We start from the raw sequence: 19296 nt of genomic DNA, 5'->3' as shown, positions 1-19296 counted from the left end.
CCATCTCCTAGGGTCAGAGTTAAGGTTACAAGGTGATATTTTTGGGATTTATTTAAATCTTGTGGCTGGAGGGTGAAGTGACTTTTGAAGCCTGAGAGAGGCGATGTATCCCTCTGGCTTTACTGTCTGGTTTTTGTAAACGGGGTTCAGGAACCTTTTAGCACAGAGAAGTGAAAAGACTCGGCCAGGGAGACAGGAACAGAGCCCCAGCATCCTGCCACCCTCTCTGCTGGCCCAAGTGGTACTCGCTGCGGCCTGCTTGGCTCAGGAAAGCCAGCTGATTACACTCGGGAGAACCAGCCAGTCACTAGTCCATGCTCTTAGCTCAGACCCATCTCCCGATCCCAGCTGAGCCATAGAGTTCAAGTGGCCCTGGGTAACATCGGCTGTCCCCCTTGTAGTAACCAGCATGGGGGTCAGAGCAGGAAAGCTTGGCGTCATTAGGGGGAAAGGGGTTGCTTCCTAGGGTGGACGCCCCCTGCAGCTGCTTTGCTGTGCGCTGAGGGTGAGCCCAGCACTGCACAGGAACCCTGGAAAGACAAAGGCCCTGCCCCAGGACACAACAGGAGGCCCAGAGGAAGGGCTGGGATGACGGGGCTGCTTTCTTCTCATCCTTTAAATCTCAAGAAAGGGAAAGTTTGTGGGAGGGGTCTAATGCCTGTGTGGGAGGGGCTAGGCCAGGGGTTCCAGGTGGCATGAAGACAGGAGCAATGGGAGCGGGATGAAAGGAGGGAGGCAAACAAAACCTCTGAGTGGTGGCTGAAGCCTGGGGGTGTGCATGCGTGCGCTGCTCATTCATACGGTGCACCAGACCCATGAGGGAGACTCACATTCCTTCACAAACAGTGCAGCTTGTGTGGACCTGATTCTCATCTCACAGTTTACATCTGGTGTAAACGCAGAGTACTTTGGAGTCGCCCTGGATTCACACCAGTGGAAATGAGAACAGCCTCTGGCCCCTGTCTCTCCCTATACCAGGCCTGCACAACTCGTAAAATGGCGAGGGCCACATTACTCTAAGGAAAACAGCTGAGGGCCGAAACCTCCCGGCCCCGTAGAAACACCCGCCCCAGGGCCGCCCACCCCTGTGGAAACAAACCCTCCTTCCCCAGCGCTGCCCCACCAAAACAGCTGTGGGCCAAAATGGAAGGTTGGGGGTGAGGAGCTGATACTTTATTTTAAATCAACCAGGGGCTCCCAGCTGAAGAAGTGGCTGGAAGACCTCAGGGTCAAATTAAAGGGCTCGGGGCTCCGGCGGCTGAGGGAACCCAGCAGGGCTGGATCTAGGTTTTTTGCTGCCCCATGCAAAAAAAAAAATGTGGCTGCCTCCTGTCCCAGCCCTGGGCTCCCCCCTGCTGCCCCAGTCCTGGACTCTCCTTCCCCCCACCTACACACACCCCCTGCCGCCCCAGCGCTGGGCTCTACCTCCCCACCTTTCCTCCCCACCAGTGCCCTACCCCCACCCCACTGCTGTCCCAGCCCTGGGCTCCCCCCCACCAGTGCCCCCAACACATCCCTCCTGCTGCCCCAGCCCTGGATCACTGGTAACTCACTCCCAGGGGCGGGTCATTCAGCAGGAATTTTGGATGTGCACAGAACACAGACAGGATTGGTTCCCATATGGTTACAGAGCTGCAGTAAAGTGGAACATTTTCAGCTTGTGTGATTGGAGGATATCTGGAAGCATATTATAAGACTGTCCTCCGTAAGTGAGGAAAAGTTGAGGTGCCTTTATTATTCTTTTGTTCCACTCTTTCTTTCTATGGGGAATTTGCCAATGCAATATCACTGTCTTCCTTTCAAACAAACAAAAAGGCAATGGCTGTTGAAAATAGTAATTCCAGTCCTAATAAGCATTTCTTGCTCAGTTTTATCCTACTTTTTCTACAGCAAGTTACAGTGGATCAGTATATTTGATCTGGGAGAAATGAAGTAACAGCTGCCCAAAGTGAGCTTGAGCACTCCTGAATTTTGAGGTGTTCAAATCTGGAAGGCAGGTGCTGGGAGTGGGGGGCGGCTGTGGGCTCCGTGAGGGAGCATGGCAGCAATGTGTCTGGAGCCGCACAGAGCCAGACACGCTGGTCTGAGTGGCATGGTAAGGGGGCTGGGGGTTGGAGAAGGGGTAGGGAGTTCTAGGGGGCAGTCAAGGGACAGGGAGCAGGGGGTGTTGGATGGGGCGGACGTCCGGGGGCAGTCAGGGGACAGGCAGCAGTTGGATAGACATGGGAGTCCCAGGGGTTTATCAGGGGACAGGTAGGGGGTGGGGTCCTGGGGGGAAGTTGCAGGGGGGTCTCAGGAGGGGGCAGTTGGGGACAAGGAGAAGGGAGGCTTAGGGGCTGGGGCCTCGGGAGGGGTTAATTGGGGGACAAGGAGCAGCGGCATTTAGATAGGGGGTGGGGTCCCGGGAGAGGGATATCAGGGGACAAGGACCAGCAGTGCTTAGATAGGGGGTGGGAGTTCTGGGGGGTAGTTGGGGCAGGGGTCCGGGGAGGGGGAAATAAGCAGCCACGGGCCGGGATTCAAAGTGCTCTGGTCTGCCTACAGCCGCGGGCAGCCCTGAGCCCTTTAAATCCCAGCCGCGGCTGGGAATCTCTGCGGGCAGCCCAGAGCCCTTTGATTCCCGGCTGTGGCTGGGATTTAAAGGGCTATGGGCTCTCCGCCGCTGCGGGCAGCCCAGAGCACTTTGATTGCCCGCCATGGCTGAGATTTAAAGGGCTCTGGGCTTCCCGCCGCTGTGGGCAGCACAGAACCCTTTGATTCCCTGCTGCAGCAGGGATTCAAAGGGCTCTGGGCTGCCCACAGAGCGCCCTGTGTGGGGGATTTAGAATCCCCCCGCGGGCCGCACAGTGAGGCTCCGCAGGCCACATGCAGCCCACGGGCCGTATATTGTGCAGGCCTGCCCTATACACACGGAGCAGAGACAGGCTCACGTGCAGATCTGGGGCAGCGTGGCGAGGCTGTACGCACGTGGGCACACACCCACCCACCAGCCACAACCTTTGCACATCTCTACATGGCCCCCAAGCCCAGACACCCCTCAGCTCTGGTGCAGCACCGGCTGGACCCCTGGCAGGCAGGACGAGGCCCAGCCTGGCAGCCCCACCTTGGCCGTGAGAGCTCAGTCTAGGCCAGTGTAGGTGAGTTCGGCCATGCCGTCGGGGATGTCCCGGAAGTACTCCAAGCTGGTCCTGTGCATCTTGCACTGGTACTTGCCACAGGTCTTCACGTACTGCAGGAAGTGGGGCGCGCCGGGGAAGACCACATTGTCGGCCACAATGGTGGCCCCCTCAAGCAGCAGGCCGTGGGCCTCCAGCAGCTGCAGGTCCCGCAGGTAGCAGCGCTTCCAGTGGTCCATGAAGACAAAGTCGGCCTTGAGCAGGCTGTGCTTTTCCTTCAGCTGTGGGATGACCTCCTCCGAGGCGCCCACAATCAGCTCCACCTGTGCTGGGGAAAGGTGGGAAGGTCAGTGTGGGGTCCCCCCAATGAACAGCATGGCCCTCCTGCAGGATCTCACGGGCATGGTGCAAACTGAGGAGCCATCCTGCCTGGGACTGGCCCTTTAAAATGCAGCTGTCTCGGGGGCAGAATTCGGCAGCTTGTTCAACAGCAAACAGGAACACTGCTCAGCTGTTTGAGACAGGAAGTGGAGAGGAGTAGCTCAGCCAGTTGAAACCACGTGGGGACCGGAGGCAATTGGCACTCAGATTGCACAGTCTGGGGAAGTGAGGTCATGAGATTGAGCATTAACCACTGTCTGGGCCAAATTCCAAGCCAAGGAATTCTGTTCACCCATCTGCGATTCCCCGGGCTGGGGCCTATGCTGATTGCTGCCCCGCGGTGCTGGAGCAGAAAAGCTGCCGGGTTCTGCCCCCAGAGCAGCTCTCCTGGCAGCCTCTTTTCACTGAGGCACGCTCAGAATAAGCTGGGAGCCAGCCGTGGAAGGCACCGGGGAGGGCGGGGGAGCTACTCACAGTGTCCTCGTCGAAGCCTGCCAGGCGGATGACCTTCTCGGCCACTGCGGCATTGCGTGGGTCCATCTCCACGGTGTAGAGCCGGGCACCCATGGGCAGACACTGGGCCATGAGGATGGTGGCATAACCACAGTACGTGCCCAGCTCTAGCACAGTGAGTGGCGTATTCTCATAGATCAGGCGGTCCAGGATCTTACCTAGAGGGCAGAAGCAGCCTCGCCAGGTCAGCTCACCTGGAGACGCGCGCCCCCTCCAGCCCCACACCCCAGGTAACCCACCCAGAAGGTGGAAAAGCCTGATGGGGCCATCTGGGCTCTCCAACCTTGGCCAGGGCAGGATTGTCCACTGAGGTCTGTTCCCCAGGGCTCTGTCCTCTCCAGTTCTGAACACCCCAGGTAACACAGCTCCTAGCAGGGGGAACTGATGTAAACCAAAAAGAGTTAAATAACCAATTTTAATTGGCAAGGAGGAAACCTTGATTTAAATCATCAGTTTCAATCATGTTTTGCATTTGTACTTTTTAGTTACGTTTCCTCATGAAAAATTGCGTCTCACTGGTTTGTTACCATTAAAACATGTTGAGCTGGAAATAAATCTAGCCTCTATAACTAAATGGGGTGTTTGTTTTTGCCAACCCGGAGGCTGAGCTACAGCTGTACCCATTGACTTAAGCAATGACTTCGCTTCAGTGGCATTTATTTAGATTCTTCATTTTTAGGTTTTTTGTGTTAGAAAATTGTGAATGATGCATTTCCTTTTACTAGTTGATTAACTTTTTACTTGTGATTTGTGTGAAGATCTATTTGAATAGAAATTCAAATTCAATTCAAAGTGCAAAAAAAAAAATTAAAATTACCTTACATATGCTGCGTACATAGAAAAAAAAGTTTATCAAAACATATTTTTATGTAAAACTAACTGATTTGTTAAACGAAGTATGATGTGGATTTAGTGAACTGAACTGATTGTTTCTGGTCACCACGTCCTTCGAGGTTTTAGAATTAGTCGATCTCACCCTCTCCCGTACCTAGTGTTTTATTCAGAGGTTGGAAAAGGAATACAAGCTTTCCTGCTTTTTCAATTCCCACCTGGTTTAGGACATTGAATGAACTAGTCATTGAACCAAACTGGCTGAATAAACTGAAATGAAGAAAATATTCTCTTTGCAGCTGTAGAAGAGGCTAGTGGTGTCAAAAGCTGGTTTAGCCCTTCAACAAACCCTGGGTACAAGGTCCGGTGACTTCCACCAGTTCAGTAATTTCACTTTTTTTAAAACTTGGCAGCAAACATGCACTACTTAGTATTTTGCATAATTAATTAGATTCTAATACAGTATACTAAGTTTAGGCCTTAACATAGGTTGACAGTTTCAAATTTAATTTTAAATGGGTTTATTTAAATAAAAATAAACCTTGTAATTAATTTAAATGTTAAAAAATCCAATTTAAATAAAATCAAATCTGGCTTTTTTTAAAAAATCATCTTTTTTTATCCATCCTGGCTCTCAGCCTCACCATCTGAGTGACGCTTCCCAGAGATCTTGTTCTTGGGACAATGTCTTTGATAGCTAAAAGTCTCACTTCACCCAGCTGTTTCTAAGGAGGCAGAATGGCCTTATGGTCAGGAGGGAAGGTTTGGCATTGGATCTCCTAGGCTCTGCTCCCAAGTGCTGCCATAGTGATCTCAGGCAAGTTACTGTCCTGCTTGGTGCCTCAGTTTCCCTCTCTGCAAGGAAGGGTGTTTGTACAGGGCCTTTAGGTGCTATGGGAGTGTCGGTGCTGAATAATAATGAACATTTGATGCTCCTTGAAGGACAGGTGCTAGAATAGGGCAAACTCTTGAGTTTTCTTCACCACCTTAAATGATTCCCTCCAGTCCTTGACTTTTTACACCCTGGGCTGTGTCTGGAACTCAGTTTATAAGTGGCTTTGCTTAATTTCTTGAGTAGATCAGACTCTGTCCAGCAGAGGGCGATGATGACATATACATAGCGGCTCTTATAAATAGTCCCCATCCCTCCCACCCATATCCCATTCCTCCCAGGAAAGCTATAATGGGGGGTGATGCTGCAGGAGAGATTCTCTTCCCTGGCTCCCCACCAGCTAACAGAGAATGCAACCCCCATTGCTGATGTCCCACATTGTTCAAGGGAAGGGGCTGGGTTAAGCACAGCCATGCTCCTCCACACACACCACCCCAGCTGTGGGTGGGACTATGTGATGTGCTGGCCCTATAGACAGCAGGTAATTTCTCCCCCTACCCTCAAACTCGCTCGCACGCCTCCTGACGACGCAGCCCTGTTCTCAGAGCGCGTCTGGCAGGCGGGTCCGTAATCACAGAGCACTTTACTCTGTGCTGTGGGCTCGTGGCAGTGAAAGGCCAAAAGGTTTTGCAATGCTGGGACTGCTGCCCTAACGCGCCAGCCATCAGCCTGAGCAAAAAATGGGGCCACTGGCTGCGGCGGTCTCAGAAGGCAGGGAGTGTGCACTGCACGAAGGGGGACATTTACCTCTGGCACCACATACAATCTCAAAATGGGGTTTAAGTGGGACTCCTGGGGTATCGGCTGTGACACGCCGCACCCCATACTCACCATAGGAATATGATTATGATATAATTATGATGCATCTTTTACAGATGTGTCATTGCAGCTGAAGACTGAATGGCCAGGGAGGCTAATTCCCCCATCCTCTAGATCAGGGTTCCTGCAGGTCCAGGGCAGGGAGGGGGGATACTTCACTGAGGCTGCTGGACACAGAGACCCTGTGGTTCTCACTGGCCCCCAGGGCTCAGTGGCTGACGCAGCCTGGGCTGTTTAGTTTCCTGGCAGGGTTCCTCCCTGAAGCCTGGCCTGGCAGCTGTGGACGTGACCCCCCGGGACACAGGCTGTCCTGATAGAGGCGAGCACCGCTGCTCTCTGATCCCCTGAGGAAAGCCGGGGCCTAGGCTGGCCATAGTGAATCAGTGCTAAGCCAGAGTAGGGCACGTCCCTGGCATGTTTCCAGCATCAGCACCTCCCACCCAGAGCGGCTGCTCCTGGCAGCAGCCTGGGGCTGCTCTGTCCCCCAGGCTCAGCACGCTGGAAACTTACCCCTCTGCCTGCAGCTCCTGGTATAAACCAGGGGACCCTCCCACAGTGAGCGCGGCTGAGTGGGGAGCAGGCTTGGCCAGGCCGGCTTCACCACACTGCTCCCTCTGTGGGAGCCAGGCACTGCCAGGACCAGGAACCCTGCCCGAGCTGGCTACTTCAGGCACCCGCAGCTGGGGGCTGTAGCAGGAAGGCTCTCTGGAAGTCAGACTCAGCTGCCTCACAAGGAACTCTCCCTGCTGTCCTGCTCACTATAATAACCTGGCTGTGTGTGGCTGGGGCTCGGGCTAGGGCTGGGGCTGAGGCTAGGCTTTGCTCTCCTGCCCAGGCCTGCCAAGAGGACAAAGGGAGGGCCTAGAGGGGCTCCAGGGTAGCTGCCCAGGGCTTGGGAGCCAAAGGAGCACAGTTCTAATCCCAGCTTCCCACATGGGAGCTTTCATTTGTGACTGTGTCTATATGAGACACTTGCATCCTGTCCCATTGAGAGGCCAGGAGTCTGTTCTTCCTCCAGCCTGGGGTATTCTGCTGCAAAACTCTTCCCCATGGAGCCTTCTAGTGAGGATTCAAACCCCCAATCTGGCTTAGCTGCAGCAGCTGCCTTGACCACTAGGCAGCATACTCCTGGCTAACAGAGTGTGCTCTCTAGAAGCCTTGGAGCAGAAAGGTTGGTCAGCTCCCACAGCAGCAATTCTTGAGCCCGGTCTATTTAGAGGGAAGAATCCCTGCACTGGCCTGGCACGCTTGACCGACGTCCACTGATAGCTCAGAGTTCCCTGCAGAACATGCATTAATTCTGGCTCTTCCAGTGTGGGGTCTCATGTGGAATTTGATTGGGATAAAGAGAATGACAGCATCTGGGTGCTAAATGTTAATCCTGCACAGGTCTGTCATGCCCACCCGGTTGAAAGGGAGCACAAAACACCATGATGAGCTGCCTAGTGGCTGTGTACACCACTGCCCTGTTCTAGTTGGATTGAGGTCTGCTCTCCTGTGTGTCATAAGCCCTATACTGCACAGCTGTTAATGGGGATTCTCATTTGGCAGAGGTTGGAACAGAAGGAGCTGTATTCTGTGCCCAGTGTTGAAGTTCTGAGCAATTGTGCTGGGCAGCACAGAAATGTAGTAAGAGGGCCAGGCTGGTGCTGGGGCAGAAGCCCTGCTGTTGTCACCACAGTATATGATTCAGCAGGGAGCGTGCTGGGGCAGTACCAAATTAAGGCCCCAGTGTGGTGGTGAGGGGCTGCACAGAGTGGGAGGGGACATAAAATGAGTTACTTGTGGCCACTAACGCTCACCGGGTGTTTCTCACACGAGTTGTGGGGTTAATGCACTCAGATACCAGGGATGGGCATGGTATAAAAACTTAATAGAATGGGACTGAACTCCTGTGTCCTGGCCAAATTCCATCTGAGGTACTTACAGTACTTTTTACACCTCCCTACATTGTCAGTGGATTTGCTATTTCCCCCTCTCTTCCTGTCTCAAATGGTCATGTGATGTTGCTGTGTGCTGTTGAACCACTGCTGGGTTCCGCCCCAGAGGCGGCTGCATTTCAGTGCCCTGCCCCCTCCGGGCTGGATGAGTCCTTACCTTTGTGAGGCCCCACGTTGCTGAGGTACTCGCAGTGGTAGCACCACTGGTCGAAGGTCTCAAGGATGTGGTGGGGGTCGCCGGGGATGGCGTGCGTGAGGACGTACTGGAAGGCCCGCTCCTCCCGGGAGATGCCAGTCAGGCAGTCCTGCAGCCGGCGCACCAGCACCGCCCGGTAGAAGAGCAGGAAGTAGTGCCGGTAGCGGATGATCAGAGTGACCAGGAAGGGGATGAAGGCCAGAGCAATGGCTGGGGAGACCATCTCAGCAGCAGCACAGAGCAGAGAGTGGGTGGGAGCCCCACAGACCTAGAGACCAAAGGGTGGGTGAGAGGGCCAGAGCATGGATCTATCTGGGTGAGTGTGCAACCTGCTGGGCCAGGGATGTTACGTATCCTCCTTGAGTGGCTGGCCCTCATCAGAGGATAACAGCCTACTACTACTACTACCAGCGATTTCATACCCTTCACTTGCTGCTTGTGAGCTCACCGGGGTGGGAATTGTATCTTCCTAAAGCACTGGAAAAGCTTGTGAGATCTACCAGAATACAGCTGAGGCATAACCTAGCCAACAGGGGTGGGGTGGGGATTTTTACGTCCCATTCCCCCCTGCCACTGCCTCCTGCGGCAGACGCAGAGCCCAGCTGCTTCCTCTCAGCGTCTGAGCAGAGCTGTCAACACGTGGAGATGTTTCACAAGGGACAATCAGCCAGAATAAATTGTGGGGGCGGTTAGGTTCCCAGCCCAGGAAGAGTCTGGTTTGGCCTCATCTGGCATTTTACACATATTACAGTAACTACTTAGTTGCTGTATTCCTCTCTTGTAGGTGCAACCGCCCCCCCCCCGCCCCAGCATCTTGCAGATGGGGAAACTGAGGCACAGGGCCATTACAGCCACAGTCTCCAAACTTGTGCATCTGAAGTGAGGCACAAAAGCCCTGAGGTTTCTCAGGGGCTCATCACCCCATAGTTCCCACCAAAACCGAAAGAAGCTGGAGGCGCTTGGCCCCCACGGGATTTCAAAGCCTCTCTCTAGGCGCCCATTTGAAAGCCCCAGCTCAGAGGCTTACGTTGCATCGTCTCCCTTACAGCGGGGTCGGGAGCCACTGATGCCAGCAGTTACTGTTACCGGCCTCAGCGCTGGGCTCAGGCCCTTGCTCCATCCTCTAGCCGTGCTGCCTCTGGTGCTAGCGAGCGGCTCCTCAGGGAGGCCAGGTCAGGCTGGCTGCTCAGCAGAGGAGCTGGCTCGCTGGTGGTGGGAAGCTCCCTGCAGCCCTACACCCATGTATCACCGGCCCTACAGCTACAGGAGCTTTCCCAAAACTCGGGGCCTGGATTTCCCAGGCGTGAGGGGACGAGGAGCAGATTTCAGCCCGTGTGACCCGTCTGCAGAGGTTGCCTGGCTCTCTGCAGGAAAGGGCGAGATGACGGCTCAGCCTGGGGTCTGCTCTCGGCTACAGCAGTGAGTGGCCCGAGAGGCTCCCCGGCCCACAGTACGTCTGAGAGCAGGAGCTCGCTGGGAGCTGTTTACGCTGAGATTCTCCTTCACAGGGATAAGACTCAGGCCCCCCCTTCCCCCCAGGCCACGAGTCTGGCTTTCCATCAGGAAATCCAATTAGCAGGCTCCTCAGGAGTTCCTCCGGCGTCGGAGGCCCCCCAAGGTGGTCCTGAGCTGCCCCGGCTGTCCCTGTGCCAAGCCCCACTGCAGCCCATGGTGCAAGTGTCACGCCAACAGACCCCAGTTGTCAGCAGGCGGGATCAAACCTGGGACCTCTGGAGCTTAGTGTATGAGGCTCTACCCATGAGCTAAAAGCCGCAGCCCTTCCCCCAACACCCTGGTCTCACGCCCCTCTCCTGCCCCACTCACACCAGGGCATGAAGTGCAGCCAGAGGAAAATGCCGCCTCTTGGATTCCCCTCGGGCTGCCTGCCCCAGAGCTGGTCTGAGGGCCTTGCCCCAGTATCTGCTGCCGCCAGGGCTGCTGAGAGTGGGTTCGGGCCCCCCAGCAAGGGCGGACTGGTTAAACAGGGCCGACGAAGCCAGGCCCCGGGCCCCCTTCCAGACTGCCGGGCCCTGGTAATTTGTACCGGCTTCCCCACCTCTGGCTGCCGCTGTATCTTCCTGCTGGGGCTGCCCCTGTCCCCCATGAGATGAGACGAGCACCTACCTGTCTGTTCCTTGCCAACCTGCAGCCAAGGCTGGTTTTTGGAGCCTTTCGGCGCTCGCCCGGGCACTGCTGGCAGTGAACGACCAGCAGCCCCCCCTCAGCCTCGCTACCCACTCAATTATTGATCGCGTTAGCTAAGACACGGCAGGAGCCTGGTTCGGGTTACTGGCCCCTTCTGTGCAGGCCGCGGCGCCGCCTCTTCGCCGGAGAGGGCCAGGGGCAGCGACGCTGGGCTGAGCCCCCCTGGCGCTTTGCTGCGAGCACCCTGAAAAGGTTCCTCTTCTCTAGGGGCACCTTGGCCATTTCCAGGCAACCCGGGATTAGGGTGACCGGATGTTTCACTCCATATTCTTTCTGAAAATATGCTTACAATATGAATATGACAGAACTGAGAGATACTTTATGCCAGATGGCTCACGTGAGAGATCATTGGGAAGGTTCTGATTTACTGAATGGGATTATCCATGTGTGTGCCTATTTCATTTCTGTATCTGAAGTTAGGAATATCAATCTGTATTTCAACTATGCTACTTTGGCTGATGCCCACTGCTCACACTTCAGGTTCAACAATGGAAAAGCGAGATGGGGCGGATGGCCCATCAGCGAGGGCAATGGACTGTGAAAAGACTTGGCCTTCCTGAGGGCACCCTACTGCCACTGACTCATGGACTCTGTGATCCTGCAGAGTCAGGAGGTCTTGTTACCTGGCACTTCTTGTAACTTTCCACTGGAAGGGAGCTGGGAGTTTGGGAAACAAAGGATTCCTGCCTTGTGCAAATCCTATTTAAGCATGGGGAGGAAGGCAAACGGGAGACCTCTTCTCCATAGCCTGTCTGCCCAAGAAAAAAGACTGCAAAAGCCACCTGAAGGGAAGGCGGGGGGAGTCCAGACTGAGACAGGGGTCTGAAAAGGAATAGAACTGGAACGCTGAACCACAGAAACTTTGCAACCCACCTAAAATAACATTCAGGGTGAGAATTTTCATTTTGTAACCTGGTTCTTAAGTGTATTAAGCTTAGTTTACATGGTTTGCTTTATTTGATCATTAATCTGCTTTGTTCTGCCTGTTCTCTCTTATATTCACTTAAAAGTCACCTTTTGCAGTTAATAAATGTATTTCTTCTTTACCATATAACCCAGTTTATGTCATTTCTAACTGGGGGGGTGGGGAGAAGTTGTGCCTATCTCCCTCCACAGTGAGGGAGGGGGCGAATTTCATAAAAGCTTTGGGTTTGTCCCCCTTAAAGGGAGTGGACAGTGTTGGGGCAAGCCCCGCAGGCTGAATCTTTCCAGAGCGGGTTCTGTCTCTCTTTGTGCAGCTGGGTGTGGCCCTGCCTGTGTGCTTGGTTGGAAGAGGTTGGTGAGCCTAACCCAGCAAGGCCAGGTAAAGGGGACCCAGGCTGGCAGAATAGGCTGACTCAGTGGCACCCCTGCACATCAGGTGACACCCCAAAGGGGCCAAACCCGTCACACCCGGTATCAGGGGCATTGTCTTATATAGGCAACCATGCCCCCTCCCCCCAGAAAAAAGTGTCCCCGTTTTTCACACTTGTGTTCTGGTCACCTTACATGGGAGCAGTCCATGTCTGAGCCCCCACACTGGGCCACCCCTGCTCCCGCTGCTAGGGGGGAGAGGGGAGATTAGAGAGTGTCACACACAGGGATGCATAAAACTCCCTCCCCCTATGAAAAATGAACTGGGGCTCCCCATGCAGCCTCTTCCCCCCAAATATGGGAAATTATTGCCCTGCTGGTCTCTCTGCGATCCCTGCAGCTTTCCCACTTTAGCCCAAACCTCACACCCTCCTGGAGGAAAACCAAACCTGGAAGCCCTGCACACGCCGGCTCATTCAGGTGCTCTCTGTCACGCACATGCCGCTGCTCTTTGGCTCTGATGCAGGCTCTTCCGATGGAGTCGGGATACTTAATTTATTGTTTAAAAGGCTTATTTTTCAAACAAGACACCTCAGCCCCCAGCCACTTGGGGTGTCATTCTCAGCCCTTTAAACCATGACTTCTCACAAGCAAATGCAGCACCCAGAGTCACAGATGAGAGGATTTGTGTTCACGGAAACGTAACTTTCACCCACTATTTAATCCCTAGACAATTCCACTACTACCATTAGGCAAGGAGATGGGGGTATTCCGCAGGGAAGTTTGGATGGGATGGGTGAGAACAAAATGAATTTCACACCCCAGCGCTGCCTATTCCCAGCATTAGTGAAATTGAGTGGGGGGGATTTCCAGATGGAGTTTCCACTTTCTGACACTTCTGCGAGACCAGGAGGAGAGGGACAGTTGTGTGGAGCTGAGAGGTGCCTCCTTCAGGGCAGCGAAGCAAATGGTGTTTGCCCAGGCGCTGGAGTCATGAGCAGTCTTTGGTGGATGGTCTCGGGGCAGGAAGGCAGTAAGAGTAGGATGGAGGGAATGGGGTCGTGGGGATGGATCATATTCCAGTAGGATGACGGGCCGGGGGGGGAGGGTGAAGCCTCCACAAACTGGGTTGCTTGTTCTTATCACGGATGCTGGACAAGCTGCGCATTCTCTCGTTACTGTGCTGTGCGAACCCTACAGAGAGAGTGGTTAGAGCGTGGAAAAGCTGGGCTGCATGAGCCTACCCACTGGGGAGCTGTTCCCTGCCAATGGACCGGCTCTGACGCCGTCCAGCGTCACGGGGTCGCTGAGCAGTTTGTAGCAGATCACGAAGTAGGGGTAGCACTGGGAGTTGTCGAAGATCACGTAGACGGCGGGCTCTCGGGTGTCATCGCTGCAGGAGTCATAGTGCCGCCTGCCAGGCTCCCTCTCCGGCGGCTGGGTGTACCCAGGTCTCCCTAACACCCACTTGCCCACCAGGACCTTGGCCAGGAACATGTGGCGGCGGTTGGCGTGGTTGGCCGGAGCAAAGTTGTGGGAGCAGTTGGCATAGAAGGAGAAGTAGCTTCCGTGGCCGTAAAGGGCGCCGTGCTTCCCGGAGAGACGGGGGTTAAAGTTCAGCCGGCAGATGGGCTCCACGTTGTCGGCTGAGGTCCCGTGGAAGAGGTGCCTCTCCAGGAGCCGCTTCTCCTGGGCCGAGAGTCCTCGGGACATTCGCGCCTTCTGGCTGAGGTGGGTGCAAAGGAGAAACAAGGGAGTTTAGAGTCACTGCTCCCCCATCCTGGTGCACCCCCAGTATATGCTCCCCTGGCCACTGAGCACCTCCGCGGGGGATCCAGACATGAGCCCAATTCCCCCTACGACGCGTATATTCTCTCTTCCTGCCGTCCTGCGTCTTCCTCACTAAACAGCTCGACATCTCCTGCCCAGTCAGGTCCTGCACCTCCAGCCTCAGGGACTCAGTCCCTCAGACGACTCCCTCAGCTCCACTCCTCTCTCTGCTCAGGATTCTCCCAGCTCCCTCTCCTCTCCTGGTCCATCCCACCCCGCTTCCTCTTCTCCACCCCAGGCTCTGGCTGGGACTTTTCTCTTCTTCTCTCAATCTCCAACCCCATCACTCACTTGTCTCCCTCACCCCCTCGCTCATCATCGTCAGCCTCTCTACCCTCCGCCTCCTTTCCCTCGGCCTTCAGCCCTCCCCAATTCACAACAAAACGTTCCTTCATCCTGACCTGCTCTCCAGCCCTGTTCCCCTTTGCCTCCAAACCCCTCAGTGCCTCTTCCTCTCATCCCACCCTCAGTCCCCTCAATCTTCCCACGAGACTGGTCCCAGGTGGCTCCTTCCGGCCCAGGCGAGGGGCCCCTCCTTGATGCAGCTCTCCCTCCCCTGGGGTCTCTCTCTCCTGGGCATCCCCTGATGCTGTGCTGTCCCGGCTCCCAGCCCCTCGGCTTTCATGCCCCTCCTCACAGCACGCCTATTTCCTGAGGCCCTCTGAAGTCTTTCTGTCGAGCCGGATATGGTCCGAAAGGACACACCCCAGGTCAGCCGCAAGACAACAGGGTTGGCGGCGCTGAGGAAAATTCTGAGGCCAGATGATTGTATCCCTGGAATTGGTCTCCTGAACCAACCCTTAGATACACCTCCCTTAGGCCCACCCAGAGAAGATAACCCATCTAGTCATGCCCACAGCACTGGCGTCAATGGCTTAATGGCGGGGCTAAAGCCGGGGGCCTGATCTGACCCCTGCCCCATTTCTCGCAACAGCCATTCCTCTTCCTACCTGCTGTATTTTTTCCAGAGTACATCGTTCCGGATCCTGTAAATCCTCAGCACCAGCACCGTGTCCTCAGGTAGAGACGCATGGAAGAGCTCACAGATCTCGCGGTACACCGCTTCCGATGGGGCCACCTCTGCATGAAGGAAGGCCTGACCACGAGGTGGCTGGGGAACCCAGGCGGCTGGGTATGGGCCACAGTACCCATCTGTAGGTCTCTCTCCGGGGATGATGGATGTGGAAGGATGGAAGAGTCCCTGGGAGCCCCTAGGGACTGTCCTAAGGAGATAAGGAGACGGGAGATGCTGGCCAGTCAGAACGTAGCTCAGATCCCTCCAGCCATGGAACTATCCAGGGAGTCACTTACCACAGATACCGTGCCATGCAGCTTAGGGAGTGGTAGGCAGGTCGGCGCTGAATCTGGATGGGTTGGACAGATCCCTGCTCTTCAGTGCTCTGCTGAGGGGGCCTCAGATCCAGGGTGTAGAGCTGGCCCTGGAACCGAAAGGTGGGTTCCTGGGAGCCCCTCTCAAAGGCTGCGAGGAGGTCGCGGGGGACAGGCTGAGCAGAGAGAGGAAGGGGAGTCGAACCCTTAGCATGACTGAAAGAGTAAGACCCGTACACGCATTGTTCCTTGCAACAGGACCCAGATCTTCCCTGGAGGAACCGTCCCATCCTGGGAAATCAGTCTCCATCTTCATCCAACCCTGGGCTGGCCATCCCATCTCCCCAGGATGCACCAGCCCTACTTTGGAGAGCTGCCCCCCACCCTTGGGATCCAGCCTCCTCCCATCACCTCCTCGTAACGCTGCCACGTGTCTCTATGCTTCCAGTACACCTGCCACCTGGTGTGGAAGCGGGGATTCTGCTTCCAGTCCGAGGTGCTGCCCAGCCGCCTCACTCTGTTAACCACGTCCAAATAGCCCAGCTCCATGGTGTCCAGGTCCAGGATCCCAAACAAGCGGTTCCTAAGAGGGGAAAATAATCTCACCCGTCGCCTTTTCTGGGAGGTGTTGGGACCGGGGTAGCTGTTCCCCAAAACACCTCCAGTGAGGGAAATCTGAGGCATTCCCCGTACGCTCCAAGCATGTGCCTGGGGCGGCAAGCTGCGGGGGGCACCCTGCTGGTCCCTGCGAGGGCAGCAGTCAGGCAGCCTTTGGCGGCTTGCCTGCAGGAGGTCCGCCGGTCCCACGATTTCGGCGGCAATTCAGTGGCAGATACGCCAAAGTCGCGGGAATGGGGATCTCCCACGGGTGTGCCACCGAAGGCTGCCTGACTGTCGTGCTTGGGGCAGCAAAAAAGCTAGAGCCACCCCTGCTCCTGCCCTGGCCAGAATGGGAGCAGCTGGGAGATCGGGGGACAGATAGGGTGGGAGCATTCCCATCCCGTACCTGTCCAAGAACCACACAAGGCCGTTTTTAGCGTCGCTGTAGAGTTTCTCCAAGTGACGCTGAGATGAGTCGCTCAGACTCTGCCACGCCACCCTTCTGCTCCCCATGATCTGCCAGTGGAAGGGGTAGCGGGTGTGGTGGAGTGGGCAGTTCTCCTTCTGGGGGCAGTGCCCAAGCAGGAAGCCGTCACAGATCCGGATGCCGTCTTCCTGGTGGACGTGGAAGGGGACCCCGTCCTCGCTGACCCATCGCTCTGTGGAGGGTGGGAAGCTGCACCAGCGTTTGGCAGGCAGGGGGGACAGACTCTGGGGGGCCACATCTGCCCTGGATGACGTAGGGGAGCCAGAGCTTACAGTGTCGGAAGAACTCAGACCCTGGATAGTTTGGGGAGAGGGAGAGATGGAGACACTTTAAGGCAGGGGCGGGCAAACTTTTTGGCCGAGGGCCACGTCGAGTTTTGGATATTGTATGGAGGGCCGGTTAGGGGAGGCTGTACCTCCCAAACAGCCAGGTGTGGCCTGGCCCCCACCCCCTATCCAAACCCCCTCTGCTTCTCGCCCCCTGACATCCTCCCCCTGGGATTCCTGCCCCATCCAACCCCCCCCGTTCCCTGTCCCCTGACAGCCCCCAGAACCCTTGCCCCTGACTGTCCCCCGCCACCCCATCCAACCTCCTCACTCCTTGCTGACTGCCCCCTGGGACCTCTGCCCTGATTCAACCCCCCTGTTCCTCACCCTCTGACCACCCCGACCCCTATCCACACCTCTGCCCCGACCCCCCCCCGGACTCCCCTGCCCTCTATCCAACCCCTGCTGCTCCCTGCCCCCTTACCATGCTGCCTGGAGCACCGGTGGCTGGATCCAGCCATGCTGTCACCACGGCCCTGCAGCTGGGCTGCCCCAGGAGCTTGCAGCCCTGCGGCCCAGAGCATTGCGCCAGCGGCAGGGTGAGCTGAGGCTGTGGGGAGGGGGAACAGTGGGGGAGGGGCTGGAGATGAGCCTCCCAGGCCAGGGGCTCAGGGGCCAGGCAGGAGGGTCCTGCAGGCCGGATGTGGCCCACGGGCCATAGTTTGCCCACCTCTGGTTTAAGGTGTTGTGAAGCTGCTCTGGGACTCGGGTGCTGGGGCTCAGGCCACACCTACCCCCTTATCCACTGCACCCTCCCCATCAGCACGTCTTCATCCCCCCTCCCCGAATACAGACCCGCACGCCTCCCCCAGTCAGATCCCACTCTCCTGGGCTCCAACCCATCCCCCAGCCTTGCCCTGGAGGGACCCGTTCTCCTGGGCCCCGAGAGGGGAATTCTCGCCATTTCTGTCGCTCACGAGGACTGTTTACCTGCTGGGGCTGGCGGTGGATTGCGCGGGTCCCCTTAGCAATGGGCTCCTGCTCAGGATCAGCCGGGGGGATTTTCCTTTGGGGGCTACCCCCAAATTGGCTGAGGATCCCTATGGAGATCCTCTGGCCCATCCCCTCCCACGCCCACCGTCTGTTTCTCTTTGAACAGGAGGGTTCTTAGAACGTCGGGGTGTCCCATGACGCCGATTGGTGGGTCTGTCCTGCAACTCGAAGCCGCCACCGGCCGAGCACCGCCAGTCACCCCAGAAGCGCCCCAGGTGGCCAGGAACTGCTGGAGCTGCTTCTAGCCACTGGCGTCAAGCGCCTTTGTTTTTTAACATCTCTTTCAATGTGTCAACTATTTGTTTCAGAAACAATGTGGCAAATGTCGCCACTCCCCCGCAGCCACTGGCGCTGAGATGTCAGGGTGACGTGGGCCCTAGAAATGCCACAGATTGTTTTGACTCATGTTTGTAATAGGACATTGGGCAAGTCGCCCCATCTCTCTGTGCTCGGTTCCCCCATCTGTACAACGGAGAGACACATGCAAATACAGCTTTGTAAAGGGCCATGAGTGAAAGAGATGACCCCAGGCAAATGTCACCCCTTTGGAACTGAGTAATTAACCAAATTTGGAGTAGTGCAGGCAGGAGGAGAAATCAAGGATAGCATCAGAAACACCTGCCTCTACCTTGTTTATTTACAAAGATGATACAGAAAGTTCTGTTTCCCTGAACACAGTGGGAATTGAACAGCAGAAGACGCTGGTTCCTTTGGTCACTGTTCCACGCCTGCCCTTCCTGCCTGCACTGTGCCCAAAAAGCTCACTCTCTCTTTGCTTTCTCTCCGGGCCATGTTACTGGCACTTCTGGCTACTTGGCTTTCTTACTGCTTGCCAGTCACTGTCCTGCTTTTGACTCCCCCACCCCCACCCAAACGATGCCCAGCCTTGCATGCCACTTTGTTTTGGCCCGAGATATGGGCCTGCTTAACTGTTTCAGCCCCTGGATACTGTGGGTGTCTTTACTTGGAGCCTGACTGTAAAGCTGCAGCCAGACTCCACCTGGAACAAGACTTAACCCATTGCATCTCACTCCTATTATTAACCTACCTGACAGTTGGAAAACCGGAGACACCAGAAATTGCCTGGCTCGGTGCGCATTACAAAACCCTGTCTCAAGTTGTATCTGAGAATGGGCGTGAGATTACATAAGTGTTCCTGCTAGGGAGGTTTGCTAGGCTGCAGGCTAGGGGAATGGGTTGTAAGAAAATCAAGCCATTGAACTTATTTAAAACTGGCTGCGCTGGCCAGAGCAGCAGAGAATACCTCCCAGGAGGGGGCAGTCCTGCACTGGAAGAGATGGAATAGGCCAGGGGTGGGCAAACTTTTTGGCCCGAGGGCCACATTGGGGAATAGAAATTGTATGGCAGGCCAGGAATGCTCACAAAATTGGGGTTACAGTGTGGGAGGGGGTGAGGGCTCTGGTTGGGGGTGCGGGGCTCTGGGGTGGGGCTGTGGATGAGGAGTTTGGGGTGTAGGAGTGTGCTCTGGGCTGGGACCAAGGGGTTTGGCAGGCAGAAGGGGAATCAGGACTGGGACGGGTACAC

General features: G+C 55.8%; 2 protein-coding genes across 2 annotated transcripts; both read right to left on the bottom strand.

The window, feature by feature from the left end:
* Window positions 1–2820: 2820 nt before the first annotated feature.
* LOC115648568 (transmembrane O-methyltransferase homolog) lies at window positions 2821–11901 on the bottom strand. Its single transcript, XM_030556352.1, has 3 exons — window positions 8650–11901; window positions 3972–4168; window positions 2821–3439 (listed from the first exon to the last, which is right to left on the bottom strand). The coding sequence occupies exons 1-3, from the start codon at window positions 8909–8911 to the stop codon at window positions 3119–3121; spliced, it is 780 nt and encodes a 259-aa protein (XP_030412212.1). The 5' UTR covers window positions 8912–11901; the 3' UTR covers window positions 2821–3118.
* Window positions 11902–13395: 1494 nt separating this feature from the next.
* Window positions 13396–17887, bottom strand: LOC115648239 (protein mono-ADP-ribosyltransferase TIPARP-like). The gene is made up of 5 exons (XM_030555546.1): window positions 17837–17887; window positions 16352–16725; window positions 15757–15928; window positions 14967–15307; window positions 13396–13912 (listed from the first exon to the last, which is right to left on the bottom strand). The coding sequence occupies exons 1-5, from the start codon at window positions 17885–17887 to the stop codon at window positions 13396–13398; spliced, it is 1455 nt and encodes a 484-aa protein (XP_030411406.1).
* Window positions 17888–19296: the final 1409 nt, after the last annotated feature.

This window comes from Gopherus evgoodei, chromosome 1 (genome assembly GCF_007399415.2).
Source record: "Gopherus evgoodei ecotype Sinaloan lineage chromosome 1, rGopEvg1_v1.p, whole genome shotgun sequence".
Lineage (NCBI taxonomy): Eukaryota > Metazoa > Chordata > Testudines > Testudinidae > Gopherus > Gopherus evgoodei.
This window is presented reverse-complemented; position numbering and strand designations above follow the sequence as displayed.